The sequence below is a fragment of the Diprion similis genome, chromosome 10 (genome assembly GCF_021155765.1).
Source record: "Diprion similis isolate iyDipSimi1 chromosome 10, iyDipSimi1.1, whole genome shotgun sequence".
Lineage (NCBI taxonomy): Eukaryota > Metazoa > Arthropoda > Insecta > Hymenoptera > Diprionidae > Diprion > Diprion similis.
This window is the reverse complement of record NC_060114.1, coordinates 693,270-709,447: the sequence shown is the minus strand read 5'-3', so window position 1 is coordinate 709,447 and position 16,178 is coordinate 693,270. Positions and strand designations below refer to the sequence as shown.

Genomic DNA, 16,178 nt, shown 5'->3' with positions numbered 1-16,178 from the left:
TTGAAAAATTTAGGCAAGTGTGAGAAAATTAAATAAAACTATGTTGCTGCTTGTAAAACATTAGTGTTATTTATTTGCGTCCAATTCACAATTTCAACTGATTTTTCAGGTCTAATAATTCCATCAAGGGAAGAGGCTACTATGGTCGAAGCTTATTTAAGTCGTCGTGTTGTAACGATATGTATATATCGTTATATACACAGACCGGGAGACAATATGAGGCTTAGCTGAGCGGTGAGTACGCTCAGCTAGTCAGTCGGTCACCAGACGTTCAAATGTAAGGATTTCAGTCATTCGCTTGGTCAAGCGCTTCGTTCAAGTTTTAATTGTACTCTGACTGATTATTTATTGATTGACAAATATCAGATTGACGAACCCTGTTGAGAATTTAGAAAAAAAAGAAAATTTAAATGTGAACGTGACCGACTCAACCACAAATAGTTTTGAAAGATAAGTCTTCTATCTAATTGTAATTAATGTCAGCGTAAAGGATTTGTGTTATATCCTCTTTGAATAATTAAAAACTTAACAATCGTTTCAAACTATTCACTTTTGTATGTATGAATAAGTGTTTGAATGGAAATAATAAAATGTAAGCAAATTTGCCTTTAAACAAATTCACTTAAACAATAAATAATTAGCTTATGGGAATCGAATTTCAATTTATTTTATTATATGTTTCATTAACCCATTAGCGCCCAAACGGACACTTTTTTTATCCATTTTTCAGCGGCTGTTCCTCCTATGAAACCTATTCTGAAAAAAATCGGGAATAACCACATCCGACGCGAAATTTTATCAGCTTTCAGAATCCGTGATTAAAATTTGCAAAAAATGCCACCCAACAGAGTTATGATTGTTTATTTAAAAAAAAAAACGCGTTTTTTCGCTGCAATATTTTTTTCAATCCACATTTTCGTATCGAAATTCGATGAGCACCCCTCCGGGAGGTCAAGAAATCGCGTCCATGGACCCTAATCTATAAAATCCATCAGTAAAAAAAATTTAATTCAAGATGGCGGAGTCCAATATGGCGGTTCGAAGCCGAAAATTTGTATGTGCTTTTCTCTCACCCTGACAAAACTATCTTTCTCAATGTGATTTGCATGTCCAGCGGTATACAAGGGTTTTTGAGGTCGCTGATTACGAATCCGTTATCAGATTTGCCGAATTCAAAATGGCGGATCCGATATGGCGGACACGAAATTGCGAATTCCGTATTTTTTCGTGAAAATTTGTAGGTGGGGGTTTTCGAGGGCCCTGATTACGAATCCGTTATCAGATTTGCCAAATTCGAAATGGCGGATCCAATATGGCGGACACAAAATTGCGAATTCCGTATTTTTTCGTGAAAATTTGTAGGTGGGGGTTTTCGAGGGCCCTGATTACGAATCCGTTATCAAATTTGCCAAATTCAAGAAAAAAAGTGGAAAATTGTCAGGACAATTTGTATGAAGATTTTTTTTTTTTTAGTTCTCAGGTTTAGAACGAGATGACGAAAAACACTATGCGTTCCTCAGCCGTCAAAGTACTTTGCCGTTGCCCGGCTCTCGCCACGAGGAGGTGAACGCAAAATCGAGAGCCTTTTTTTACTTTTTTTTTGTTTTTTTTCTGTTTTATAATTTTTTTGTTTTTTTTTAATTTTATAATTTTTTTGTTTTTTTTTATTTTATAATTTTTTTGTTTTTTTTTATCTTATAATTTTTTTGTTCTTCATTTTTGTTTTTATAATTTTTTTGTTTTTATAATTTTTTTGTTTTTATTTTATTTTATAATTTTTTTTGTTGCTTTTTGCAATTTTTCTTTTTTTTCGTTTTTTTTTCTATCCCATTCCTCTATTCCCCTGCCAATGAACCAAAGACTATTTTTTTTTGGTATGGACGAGCGTAAAGCAGGTGGAACATAGATAAACGTTGCAGTTCATACACATTTTCTGCGTTCTTGTGCCACATCTGTGATAGTGTTCACAGCACTTTTTCAATTTTACAGTGATACTCTTGTGTGCTATCTTATTTTTCTTTCCGCCCTTTGCAAGATAGTTTGTCGCGATTTCGAGTCCTACTTCTTTACTCCCTACTTTTGTGCCGTCGCTAGTCAAATTGCGAAGAACGGTTGCATTAGCAATAGATGCTTGGATAAGCCTTGTGAAAATAGCCCAAGACCATTTTTTCCCTCTGATGCATGGCATCAAATTGCTGCAATGCGCATCGTGAAGATCGACTCCACCCATGTACTTATTGTACCCCGTGAACGCTGAAGGGAAAGGTAAATGTGTTGAAGCCCTTTCCTGTCGGGAAAACCGTTTCACTGTTGATAGCGGCGTGACACCGGAGATTGTTGAGAGCAATGATACCGGCTTCGAATCCATCACAGTGATGAAGTTCATGCCACTATTTTTTTCGTGCTTCGCAGAAAATGTACCCCTCTCTACCTTCTGATCCAAATCATTTTTCACTTTTACTCTGTTTGCTCTCACAGTACCTGTCGCTCTCAAACCAAGATTTTTTAGATGAATCAGTAGGTCGGGGTTGGTAAAAAAATTATCAAAGTATAAATGATACTTTATTATTTTTTTTGGAACAACCGATGTAAGCAGATTTTGAACCATCTGCATAACGACACGACTCCCCAAGGCACATTTTTTCAATTTGGTTTCTTTGTTCGCGGAATAAATGTTTGAACCCTTGCCACAATAAATATCGCAATCGAATAAAAATCCATCTGCGCTGCAAATGCCCCACATTTTTATTCCAAAACGCTCCGGCTTGTTGGCTATGAACTGCTGTAAAATAGTCCTTCCATGGAATTTTACCATCATCTCGTCGATAGATAGAGCTGTGGAGAAAAACCCGAACTGGAGAATGTTTTTTCTGAAAATATCAAGAACTTTTCTTACTCTCCAAGCTCTGTCATCAACATCTCTACACTGAGTTTTCGATAATTTTATTTTTGATTTTATTTTCAAAAATTCGTTGCGACTCATTGCTTCAGCGATGGGATTGCATATCAACAAGGGATCTAGAGACCAGTAGTCCCTTAGGGATTTTCTCTCATTGAAAATTGACAATATAATTATTCCCAAAAAAGCATCCAAATCATTCGATGTCATATTGAAATTATTCTCGCGAGTAGCTTCTACTATGAAGTTTTTCAATTCTTCAGAAAAAAAAAACTCGAACAACTGAGTATTAGAAGCATTGCGGATAACTTCTCTTGAGGAACCAGGAAGTAGAATCTCGTTTTTAGGAAATTCGTAATATTTTTTCTCTCCATCCTCCCAAATATAATTATGATCTGGCTCCAACTTTGATTGGTCTTCTTCATAATTATTCAAAATCTTTTGATAGGACGTTTTTGGAATTGCAGTACTCGGATCGTTTTCAATTTCATCAATGAAATTTGGGGAATTTTCTGATTCAGAATCGGAGCCAGAATCTCCAGAATCTCCAGAATCATTTGATTCGGGAATGAAAATCGCATCGAAACTTCCACCTACACGGTCTTCAATTTCGATGTGATCTTGATTATGAGACCGTTTTTGCCGCTTCGCTTGTGATGTACTCGCCATTTTTCGAGTGTCAGACAGATCTGTCATACGGTAACTGGTAAACACTGTATATCAGTTATCACTGACAGCATGCAATCATAATGATAGTGAGTGACAGAGTAATGTACGCTATGCATCGGTTCCTAGGAATAAAATATAAAACATTTCAATTTTTGTCGGCAAATCTGATATCGGTTTCGTAATCAGTACCCTCGAAAACCCCTTTTGAAAAATACGGAATCCGTCAATTTGTGTCCGCCATATTGGATCCGCCATTCTGAATTTGGCAAATCTGATAACGGATTCGTAATCAGGGCTCTCGGAAACCCCCTACCTACAAATTTTCACGAAAAAATACCGAATTTGCAATTTCGTGTCCGCCATATTGGATCCGCCATTTTGAATTTGGCAAATCTGATAACGGATTCGTAATCAGGGCCTTCAAAAACCCCCACCTACAAATTTTCACGAAAAAATACGGAATTCGCAATTTTGTGTCCGCCATATTGGATCCGCCATTTTGAATTTGGCAAATCTGATAACGGATTCGTAATCAGGGCCCTCGAAAACCCCCACCTACAAATTTTCACGAAAAAATACGGAATTCGCAATTTCATGTCCGCCATATTGGATCCGCCATTTTGAATTCGGCAAATCTGATAACGGATTCGTAATCAGCGACCTCAAAAACCCTTGTATACCGCTGGACATGCAAATCCCATTGAGAAAGATAGTTTTGTCAGGGTGAGAGAAAAGCACATACAAATTTTCGGCTTCGAACCGCCATATTGGACTCCGCCATCTTGAATTAAATTTTTTTTACTGATGGATTTTATAGATTAGGGTCCATGGACGCGATTTCTTGACCTCCCGGAGGGGTGCTCATCGAATTTCGATACGAAAATGTGGATTGAAAAAAATATTGCAGCGAAAAAACGCGTTTTTTTTTTAAATAAACAATCATAACTCTGTTGGGTGGCATTTTTTGCAAATTTTAATCACGGATTCTGAAAGCTGATAAAATTTCGCGTCGGATGTGGTTATTCCCGATTTTTTTCAGAATAGGTTTCATAGGAGGAACAGCCGCTGAAAAATGGATAAAAAAAGTGTCCGTTTGGGCGCTAATGGGTTAAGACAACCAGTTTAACCATCACAGTGTGGATAAAGTGAAAAACAAAATGCAAGTTTTGTACAGGCATCGAGAGGCGTTCAAGACACATATAATCCTTTGGTATCTGTGGCGATCATAGGATGTAGCACTTCTATGTGCGAATCTACGTTTTTAACTTGGACTGCAATCAATAGGCCTCAAAGGCTGTCAATGGGTCACGAAAGAGTGGCAGGCATGGTATTTTCTGGCCTTTGAAAAGAGACGTACGAAGTCAGTTGATCTGAATAAATTAATCCGCATTTTTAATAATATAGTAAATCGAAGAATTTAGCTGTTTTAAAGGAGGACTTCTTATTATTATATCGAATATAATATGTTTGGAGAAATAATATAAAACTGAATAAATAATTTTTTTTGCTCTTATCTATCTATGACCCCCTCCCGTCAATTAAGGACTACCTCAATCACTTGCACGCACCAGTCAAGTACGACGAACATCGATCGACCAGATCAGATCCGGTAAAATTCTCACCTTCGCCCTACCTGTAACTACCGCTGCCCTACCTTAAATTCAACTCTCGCTACTGTCCTGTAAGTTATGAACTAAAATCCGCAAGTAATAAGTTCGATGACTAGTAACCTGAATTTTCACACATTTTTCCAATTCGAACATATCATATTTTCTGTGATAGACCGGGAGATAGCTTAAGAAATCGGTAACACATTTTTTAAAAGTGTAGAACCCCTTCAACTGTCGAATCACATAATTAATAAAAGGTAAATGACAGTCATTGCGCAAATCGTCGGGGCGTTATAGCATGACGATTAACCGAACTTTTCGGATAAATTAGGTTTTTTTAACGATTTCTTAAACAAAGGAAAAAAGCCAACGCTAGCAATATGCCATATTCATGCGGCGTGGCTTAAAACACGCCATAAGCTCGTTCACGTCAAACCATACGATTTTCGGTAAAAATTTTGATCAATGACTCCGATTTTTTTTTAATTTCACAGACCCATTCTCATGATGAAATAATGGAACATGTGTTTGGCGAAAAAAATTTGCCAATTTTCTTAAAGAAGATATAAATGGTGAAAAATTGCAGGAAATCACGAAAAACGTCGGGCATGCGAACAATCAAACTGCTGTATCTTCGGATACATTAATCGTACAAAAAAATGGAAGGCATCGATTTTGAAGACCTTGAGTCATTCTATGCAGTGATATATTTCAAATTTGCGTTCGACATTATTAGATAATTATTATTTTGTTTATAAATTTCATTTTCCACTTTTATTATCAACTCACCAACTTAAAATTATGAGAAAAATATCATCGTGTTCCTACTTTAATTCTGAAGAAGCAGTCTGAATTTGAAAATGGAGTTCGAGTGGGATCTATTTATTTTAACTATTCGAAAGGACTGGGGCCGCGCGGTGCGGCGGCTTCAGGTGCATATAAAGACCCGTTATACACCTCGAAAACGCGGGGATGCAAAACTCTTATACTGCTGAAGCGATCAGAGTGAAACTTGGGGAGTTAATGCCTTATTTTGGCAAAAAGTGGGCGTCTTTGTACTTTTTCAAAATTTTGAAAAAAAATTTACAGATTAGTTACCACCCACATGAATTGGCCAAATTTTCACAGTTACACTGAATTGATCGAACTATCCGGTATGATGCCATTCGGCGGTGATGAAATACACATTTTGAGCCTAGTTCCATGAGATTTGATGGTGAAATGACGAAATGGCAGCTGATCTGGTTTTCGATTACGAAGTACACCGAAATCTCATTTTGGCGATATTTGTTACCGATATTACGTGCATGCCGGTAATGTATGCGTGTAATGTTGGTAAGAAATTACCGGCATGCATGAAAGGTCGGTAACAAATGTCGCCAAAATGAGATTTCGGTGTTCTTCGTAATCGAAAACCAGATTAGCTGCCATTTCGTCAATTCACCATCAAATCTCATGGGAGTGGGATCAAAATGTGTGTTTCATCACCGCCGAGTGGCATCATACCGGATAGTTCGATCAATTCAGTTTAACTGTGAATATTTGGCCACTTTCTGTGGGTGGTAACTAATCTGTAAATTTTTTTTCAAAATTTTGAAAAAGTAAAAAGACGGTCCACTTTTTGCCAAAATAAGGAATTAACTGCCCAAGTTTCACTCTGATCGCCTGAGCGGTATAGGAGTTTTGCATCCCCGCGTTTTCGAGGTGTACAACGAGTCTTTATATGCACCTTAATATATATCGCACCGTCGGCTGTCGTCAGCGCAGCGTACCTACGTTTACACAGGGAGTATAGGTAAAACAGAAATAGCGTAACAAATGAATTAACGAATCAAGTGAGTTCTTATTTCTGTTTTTTGCACACATTTGCAATGGTCGACTTAATAGCTAATAATGTAATTTGAACTTTAATTTTGTCGTTTTATTTTGGAGTGAAAGAATGGAAGAGAAAGGCTGAAATGTGGTGTCAGTAATTAATTTGACATAAAAGTTACTAAGCAGTTCCACATCTTGTCGGAAGTTCACAGCGTCTTGGTGACCAACAATACTACACATTTCCAAAATGATACGTCTTTGATAATTAGTCTCATGGTGTGAAATTTTTGTGTTGCCAAAGTCAAAGGAATGGTCATAATCCAAGCGATGTTTAGTTAAAGCAGTATGCCTATCCACGCTCTCCTTGATATTGTTCTTATGTTTGTTAATCCTAGTTGTTAACAGCCGACTCGTTTGGCCAATATATGGTTTGTTGAAATCATTACAAAAAACCTTGTGAAACACATTAGTTTTTTTGTACGATCAATGGATTGTACAAAATGATTGTACAATGTGTCGCTTACCGCGATGATTATCTGACTGACTTGACGTCCGGCACCTCGTGGTGGCCCGGTCGCCTGTCCCCTCCGGCCCCCTTTTTCGGGGTACGCGGACTCGATTTTAAATTTATTTAGCGTCTCGCATCACAATATATATATGTATATGTTTGTTTGGCTTATGAATTTTATGACTCGTGAAAATTTTTTTTTTATGAATCGCGCAGTCCATAGTTTTGTAGGAAATTAACTGCTCTACAAAAATGGTCTCTTATGATTTGTCAATTGAATTAAGCGTTTCAAAGATATTCATCGTCAAACTCCAAGGGTTGCAAATTTTAATAGTTTTTGATTGATAATTCAGAAAATTTTAATTCAGTCTATGACTTTCAGGGATACGAATTTCAGTTTCTATGAACAGAGAAATGTTTTGAACTATTTTTCTAGTTTTTCTTTCAGTCGTAAACATGTTTAGTTTCATCTATAAAAAAAAATTAGAGCATTATTTCTGACTGAGAGTCAATGCTTCATTAAATCGTGAAAAAATAACGGTCTTGTTAGAAATTTATAATGAAAAGTATCAATGTTAAAGAGAAAAAATGTTCAATTGGTTATTAAAAAGTTTTTTTTATTTAATTATCAAGTGAGTTCAAAAAAAAAAAACACCATCAGGATTTTAAATTATTAAAGATAAAATTTAGAAAAATATCAGAATAAAAGTTTTAAATAAATTTTCGAACAAAAAACTTCTTTATGATAGTTGCTTTTACGATAGAAATTCAAATTCGTACAAATTTCCCTGAAAGTCATAGACTGAATCAAAATTTTCTGAATTATCAATCAAAAACTGTTAAAATTTGCAACCATTGGAGTTTGACGATGAATATCTTTGAAACGCTTAATTTAATCGACAAATCATAGGAGACCATTTTTGTAGAACAGTTAATTTCCTACAAAACTATGAATTGCGCAATTCATAAAAAAAAAATTTTTTTAAGTTATAAAATTCATAAGCAAAACAGAAATTTGTCTTGAAATTTTACCTTTAATATCTTTCAAACGGTGAGGTTTACGGAAAAATTATACGAGACCTTTTTTGTAGAGCGTTCAATTTCCTACAAGAATATGAGGAGAGATATTTTTTAACGAACATTTAATAGAGAGATATAAATTTTCGTTTCTAATACTGAGGAACAAATGGAAAACTATAAAGCGGAGGACAAGGGCGTTGCCTACTCCCGGCGCACCTGGCGCTTGCGGTGGTTCACGCGATGCAAGTTTTCTCCGTCATTTACAAAGATATTGAATTTGTATTAGAAGCATTTTGAAGGTAAAGAAGCAATCTGTGCCGTGCATTTTTCCGAATTTCAAAATTCTTTTTCAGAGTCGTAAAAAACGACACTGAAAGTGAGAAAAGTTTCCGTCGTAATAAAACAAGAACGAATTTTTTTTTCAAAATTCTACGAAACACACGGCACAGATCCATCCTTTACCTTTAATTCAGGACTAAGAGCAATAAAATCGAACTTAAGAGCTGCGAGAAAACTTGCACGAGCTGAAGCACGAAACAGCGAATTTTCGCCGCGAAATCGATCGCTTGCTAGCGCCCTCTTTGGCACATGCCGCCCGTCGTACGAGCTAACGGCCGTAGCAGCAGTCAGCATTGAACACGTGCAGACCCGTAATTTAAACCGCGAGCCACGAGCATTATTCAGCGTTGACTGAGGATATATAAAGACTTATAACCCTGGGTTATTTTTCATAACAGTTCAGCGGGCCTGGGTGGGCCCGGGGGTATTAGCAGTTTCACGTATTATCGACCAAGTAACTGACCACGCCGGTGAAAGAAGTTCTTCATAATCAGCAACTATCACGTGCAAAACGTTGGTAACATACCGTCGTCATCGTGAAATTGATAAGTTGAGAAAGTCCTGTACGAGAAATATGTACGCCGGAATTATACAACGGAGAAATAAAAGTCAATCTTGCATGAACGAGTATCGTTTATATGTACCTGAATATATCAAATATTTTACACGCGACAGTGGCATCTCTAAGATGTTCAATTTACTTTTTCAGATTTTTTTTTAGAAGTCAACTTTGAGATACAAATATTTTGGAAAAATTTGACACTACTTCATTTTCAATTCCAATCGTGTCAAGAATGTCCCTACGAAGAATTTTTTGGCTTTGTTGTGCACTTCTAAAATTGTGAATTGAACAAATTCAATGTTTCAAATTTTGAAAACATTTAAAAAATTCTGAAAGACTCTGTATCTTTGCCAGAAGCATTATGAAGATATCTCGAAGGCTGAACCTATTTTATGAGTTTTTTCGCAAAATTCGGAAGCGCTTATTAGATTTTAATTGAGAAAAATTACGCAAGTTCTTCAACAAATATGAAAATGAATAACGAAAATGGATCTACCATGAAGTTCGTTGCAAATTAACTGGAATCTAGAACAAAAGTCTTGTGTATTTATTGAAAATTTAAAAAAAAATGTTAACACTGTCTTTCAGTAATACAACTTTCTGAAAATAAGATGAAAAATAGCTAAAAAAATTTATTTTACCTTCTGCATAGTATTGAAGTACTTGTCAAACCATCTTTTTCTTCTCAATTGTTGAGATGCTAAATGTTGATTATTGTTAATTCATAAAGTACCAAAAAGAGACGCGAAAAAATCTTTTCCTCGGAGGGAAAATTTTGAAATGTTCAAAATTACATAAATAACATTACTGAAAAATCAACGGTTTTTTGCTCAAAATGTTTTTTACTAGATTAGATTAGGTGAGGATGGGAGTAAAATACGAATCACAGTTTTTCTTAACAAGAAACCAAAATTAACAATTTATTCAATAGGATAGAAATTGCTTGACGAGGTTCGAAGTTTACATCCTCGCTCAAGCTCTACAAGAGTGTAACTGAGGTAAACAAGGCATTTGCTGCCTTGAGAGTGTACGTAGTGAATGTGTTTGTGTGGTTGTGTGTGTGGGTTTGTTTTGAGAATTTTAGGAAACAGTTCACGTGTGATTTCGAGCTTTCTCTTATGAATTCGGTGAGAATGCTGAACATTCCGCCCGCCTCGTCGGAGGACGAAATTGAGTGTCGAGTACTCAGCGTACTATGAAATGGTTTTTTTTTTGTTTATTGGGCTTCGTCACTTTTGAGTAAAGGGCAAAGCTTCACAACTGGGCGAGTTAATGATGATGTTGCTGTCTTAACAGTAGCAACGCGGACTTTTTTATCTTCTCCCGAATGAACGTTAGTGACACGAGCTAAAGGCCACTTAGTCGGTGGTAATTGTTTGTTTTTTATAAGAACGAGGTCACCGATTTGCAGAGAAGGCTGAGGTTGTTGCCACTTGTGCCGGGACTGCAGAGTATGCAGATACTCAGATGACCATCGATTCCAGAAGTGACGTTGCATTTGCTGAATGAGCTGAAATCTTGATAGGCGTGAGTGAGGTAAGTTGACGAGAGACGGTTCCGGGACGGCAGTGAGGGGTTCACCTATTAAAAAATGAGCTGGCGTGAGCGCTGACAGATCGTCAGGATCGTCTGTGAGAGCTTGGAGTGGACGAGAGTTGAGACAAGCTTCCACTTGTGTCAGTAGTGTAGTCATTTCCTCGAAAGTCAAGGTGTTCTCGCCTAGCACTCGTCGAAGATGATGTTTTGTCGATTTCACCGCTGCTTCCCAGAGTCCGCCGAAGTGCGGAGCCGCTGGGGGGTTAAACTTCCACAACGTTCCATCGTTGGCGAGAATATTCGCGATTTTCTCGGATTCAGCAGAAGTAGTAGCAAGGAGAGCTCGTAGTTCAGCGTCTGCTCCTACAAAATTTGTTCCGCAATCACTTGTAAGTGTAGCGCACTTTCCTCTGCGCGAAACGAATCGCCGGAATGCCGCCAAGAAGCTATCAGTGGTGTAGTCGGATACGGCTTCAAGGTGTACCGCTCTTGTCGAAAAACAAACGAACACGGCAATGTAAGCCTTGTACGATTTGTGTCCCCTTCCTTTCGCAGTTCGAAGGTAGATTGGACCAGCGTAATCTACTCCAGAGTGGAGGAAGGGTCGAGCTCGGGTGACTCGAGCCTTCGGAAGATTTCCCATGATTTGAGTCGCTGTCGTAGCTCGGTGTCGCACGCAAATAAGACATCTGTGTATGACCGCTTTCACTGCAGTGCGACCACCAATCACCCAGTATCGTTGTCGGAGGGTGGCGAGAGTGAGCTGCACTCCGCCGTGAAGAGTTTCCTTATGATAATGTTCGATGAGTAACTTAGTCAATGGAGATCGGCTTGGTAGAATGTAAGGGTGTTTCTCATCAGGATCGAGAAGTGAGTTTTTTAGCCGTCCGCCCACGCGGAGATGACCTTTGTCGTCGAGAAGGGGGCTCAGTTGGAGAAGTTGCCCTTTCGAAGGCGTTTGTCCGGATTCGAGAAGACGAATTTCAGTTTTAAAATTGCGGTTTTGTTCAACTCGAATGAGACGCAGGAGGGCGGCAGCGATTTCAGATGGCGTGAGTGCTGGAGTTAGATTGCGTTTACCATTTTTTGTGAGATTGACACGACAACACCAAGCAGTGATTCTTGATAACCTAGTCAAGTTCGAGTACTTGGTGAGGAGATAGTATGGCTCGTCAATTTGTTCGGCGACGGCGTGAGACGTTAAACGAGTTTCTGGAAGATCATTCGGAGGTTTACGAGGACTGGACGGCCAGTTGTTAGCATCTTCGTGCAACCATTCAGGGCCTCTCCACCAGAGAGAGTGGTCTTGAAGGTCCGATGCGAGAACTCCTCGAGATGCGCAATCTGCCGGATTGCTTGCTGATTCAACGTGGTGCCAAATAGCATTCGGGAGAGCAAGTTGAATGTCAGCTACACGATTAGCTACGTAGGTTGTCCACTTGGTCGGGTGTGCACGTATCCACGCAAGTGTTATCGTCGAGTCTGACCAAAGGTGAGCCGGACAATCGAGTTTGAGCATAGCAAGGATAGTTTTAGCTAGTCGCGTGACGAGGTTAGCAGCACAAAGTTCTAATCGCGGCAGGGAAACTTGTTTGACCGGAGCGACTTTCGTTTTGGACGATACGAGAGTAACCGAAGATTGTCCATCACGAATAATGCGCAAATACACTACAGCAGCATAAGCAAGCTGTGACGCGTCCCCGAAACCATGAAGCTCGACAGTCTGTTGCGATGAGTTTAATCCGAGCCATCGAGGAATGCGGAAATTCGAGATTGCTGGTAGATCTGAATGAATTTCGATCCAACGGTTGACTTATTCGTCAGGTAAGGCGTCATCCCATTCGAGTTTAAGCAGCCACAGGGATTGCATGGATATTTTTGCGAGTATAACAACTGGTGCCAGCCATCCAAGCGGGTCGAAGAGTTGAGCAATACGCGACAACACATTTCTTTTTGTTAGAGGATGCTGAAGCTTGGTAGTGTTTAACTGGAAAAGAAAAGAGTCACTGCTCGATTGCCATGATAGCCCCAGCATGTGGAAGGTTTCCGGTTGCCAGACGATCGACGTTGTCGTGGCTCTGACTTCAGGCGTTAGATGTTCAAGAAGTTCTGGAGTGTTTGAGGTCCATTTCCGTAAAGTGAAACCGCCCGCCTTGAGCAACTCGATTAATTCGTTTTGCTTGATCAAGGCACTGGTGATGTCGTCAGCACCAGATAAAACGTCATCGACGTAGACGTCGCTCGAAAGTGCTGAGGCTCCAATTGGGAAGCGATCCCTTTCATCATGAGCGAGTTGACGGAGCACTCTTATTGCGAGGAAGGGAGCACACGTGAGGCCGTACGTTACCGTGCGAAGACGGTAAGTATTAATTTCCAATGAGGAGTCCTTTCTCCAGAAAATTCGTTGAAGATCACGATCCTCTTCATGCACCAATACTTGTCTATACATTTTTTCCATATCGGCGGAGAACACGACTGCGTGCGCTCTCCATCGAAGTAAGATGCTGACGAGTTCAGGCAAAATCTTTGGGCCCACGTGAAGATGATCATTTAGAGAATGTCCGGCGTTAGTTTTCTGCGATCCGTTGAAAACGACTCGAAGCTTTGTAGTAGTACTTGACTCTCGCCTTACACCGTGATGCGGTAGATAGTAGGACGTTTTTGGTATTGAGCTCGTTGACGAAATGACTTCCATGTGGTTTAGAGTTTCATACTCTGTCATGAAGGCAGAGTAGGCTTCGAAGAATTTGGTGTCCTGTGAGAAGCGATGTTCCATTCGGTGTAGCATTTTCGTTGCCGGAGTGTAGGAGTCACCGAGAGAGTCAAGAGGTTTCTTTAGAGGTAGACGTACTGTGTATCTACCATCTTGCTCACGAGAGTGTGTGTTGATGAAATGATTTTCGCACTCGGCTTCGTCTGGACGAAGACTCGGATGCGGAGGTGCCATCTCTTCTTGTTCCCAGAATCGCTGGAGAGATAAAGAAAGAGAATTGTCGAGCGAGATTTGCATGCTGTTCAGTGGTAGGCAATTAGGCGAGTTTGCTGCAATTTGGCCAGAGATTATCCAGCCTAATTGCGTGTTTTGAGCCACCGGAGTATTAGCGTTTCCCTTTCGCACTCCATCGAGAATTAGTTGTGCGTAAACGTCAGCACCAAGTAATAGCTCAATGGGACGTGTTGAAGAATAGTCTGGGTCAGCTAAAGGGAGGCCATCAAGGTGCTTCCATCGTGATGTCAGTATGAGACTCGGTGGTTGATAGGCTGTCAATTTCGGGAGAACGAGGGCGTTCACTTGACACTTAAAGTCCGAATTTACGCGAGACGTTAGCCAGAGAGAAACAGATCCTCGTGATGTTGTAGCAGCGTTGGCTCCTATGCCAGTAATAATTACCGACGTGGATGATCGCGCGACATTCATTCGTTGAGCGAGAGATTCGGAGATAAATGTTGCTTCAGACCCTTGGTCGATGAGCGCGCGCACTAAAAATTTGTTATCCCTTGAAGTCGAGACGTCGACGAGAGCAGTGGCAAGAAGAACGCGAGTTGATGCAGCTCTTGGTGCTTCAGCGTTGTGAGTTGCGAGTTGAGTTGACGTCGAGGTAGTTGGTCTCTCAGGTGGTTGCTTAGCACCAATTGAGTTGACCGTTGTAGCCGGTGATGAGTAAGAGTCATGAAGAGTGGTATGATGCTTGCCCTTGCAGGCTTGACACGTTTTTTGAGAACGACAGTCGCGAGCGTAGTGGTGCCCAAGGCAGTTTAGGCACAATTTGTTTTCTAGCACGAAGGACCTTCGGTCTTCAGCCGTTTTAGCACGAAAGGCTTCGCAGAAGAGAACGAAATGTCCTTCTTGGCATAAAGCGCATTTCTGATTGGTTGGAGAGGTGCTTGATACGTGAGATTTGACTCCCTGATGAGGCGACGAGCTGGATGGTTTTTTCGAGTTACGAACAGCGCTTGAGGGTGCGGTTTTCGTAGATGCTGAGCTTTCGCGAGGTTTTGTCGCTCCTTCGAGGGCCTCGATGGAGCAAATGCGATTCTCGAGAAAGGATTGCAGTTCCTTGAAAGTAGATGGTTCCTTTTTTGCTCCGACAGAGGCTTCCCACTCGCGCCGAGATTGCTTATCTAACTTTTGCACTGTCATATACACGATAAAATCGTCGCAATTGTCAACGGGGCGTCCTAATGCCTTCAATGCACCGAGTGCATTGGAGGTTCCGTTGTAGAGGACCTTCAGATCCGAGGAGGACTCCGAGGTCATAGCTGGGAGTGAGAAAAGGCTAGCAATTTGAGCATTGGTTAATAAGCGAGTTTTGTCATATCTAGAGGAAAGAAGCTGCCACGCGACTTCAAAATTGTCAGCAGTGGAAGGCACTGAAGCAATTAGGGAAGAGGCTTTCTTTGTTAGATTAGTTTTTAGATAGTGCATTCGCTCTATTGGCGACAACGGTGCGTCAATCACCATAGACTTGAAGAGATCGCGAAAGTTTAGCCATTCGGTAAAGTCTCCCGAGAATTTTGGGATATTGATTTTTGGCAGTGATTGTCGTACTATTGGAATGGGGTCAACTCTTGCAACTTCGGGAGGTCTGTCAACAAATACACGAAGATAGTCCAATAACTTTCCTTTTTGCGTGAGATAAATTTCTTCCGATGTTGAGAAAAAATCTTCTGTAAAGTACCTCATTTTCATGTCGTCGCTTGATGCTTCATTTTCAATTTTATCGTGATCATTTTGGAATTGTCTCCATTTTTCTTCGAGTGCCTTTCGTAGCGACGCGCACATACGTAACCGATACACTTCGTTGGAACAACGATACAGAACCCCAATACCAGCGATACTGGGGGGAGCACGCACTACACGCGGACACTGATAGATACGATAGCGATGAGACACGAGACGCGAACACACTCGCACAACTATATCACCACGCACCAACACTACCGCGACTCGTATGTGTGAGAGCGACTGAGAGTGTCGATGAGGTTGACGAGATTTTCGTTTCGAAATAATCGACACTTTTCCGAGTTTCTGTTCGTGTATTCACTCCAATCCGGCTCGTAGGACCAAATGTTTTTTACTAGATTAGATTAGGTGAGGATGGGAGTAAAATACGAATCACAGTTTTTCTTAACAAGAAACCAAAATTAACAATTTATTCAATAGGATAGAAATTGCTTGACGAGGTTCGAAGTTTACATCCTCGCTCAAGCTCTACAAGA

The 16,178-nt window shown here is 40.0% G+C and overlaps 2 protein-coding genes across 2 annotated transcripts; both read right to left on the bottom strand.

Annotated features, from left to right (window-relative positions):
• Window positions 1-951: 951 nt before the first annotated feature.
• LOC124411342 (piggyBac transposable element-derived protein 3-like) lies at window positions 952-3,568 on the bottom strand. The gene is made up of 3 exons (XM_046890434.1): window positions 1,927-3,568; window positions 1,074-1,260; window positions 952-979 (listed from the first exon to the last, which is right to left on the bottom strand). Exons 1-3 carry the CDS (start codon window positions 3,566-3,568, stop codon window positions 952-954), a joined length of 1,857 nt encoding a protein of 618 aa, XP_046746390.1.
• A 6,054-nt stretch (window positions 3,569-9,622) lies between these two features.
• LOC124411010 lies at window positions 9,623-15,741 on the bottom strand. Its single transcript, XM_046889818.1, has 6 exons — window positions 12,894-15,741; window positions 10,656-12,743; window positions 10,064-10,122; window positions 9,919-9,947; window positions 9,761-9,807; window positions 9,623-9,693 (listed from the first exon to the last, which is right to left on the bottom strand). Exons 1-6 carry the CDS (start codon window positions 15,739-15,741, stop codon window positions 9,623-9,625), a joined length of 5,142 nt encoding a protein of 1,713 aa, XP_046745774.1.
• Between the last annotated feature and the right edge of the window lie 437 nt (window positions 15,742-16,178).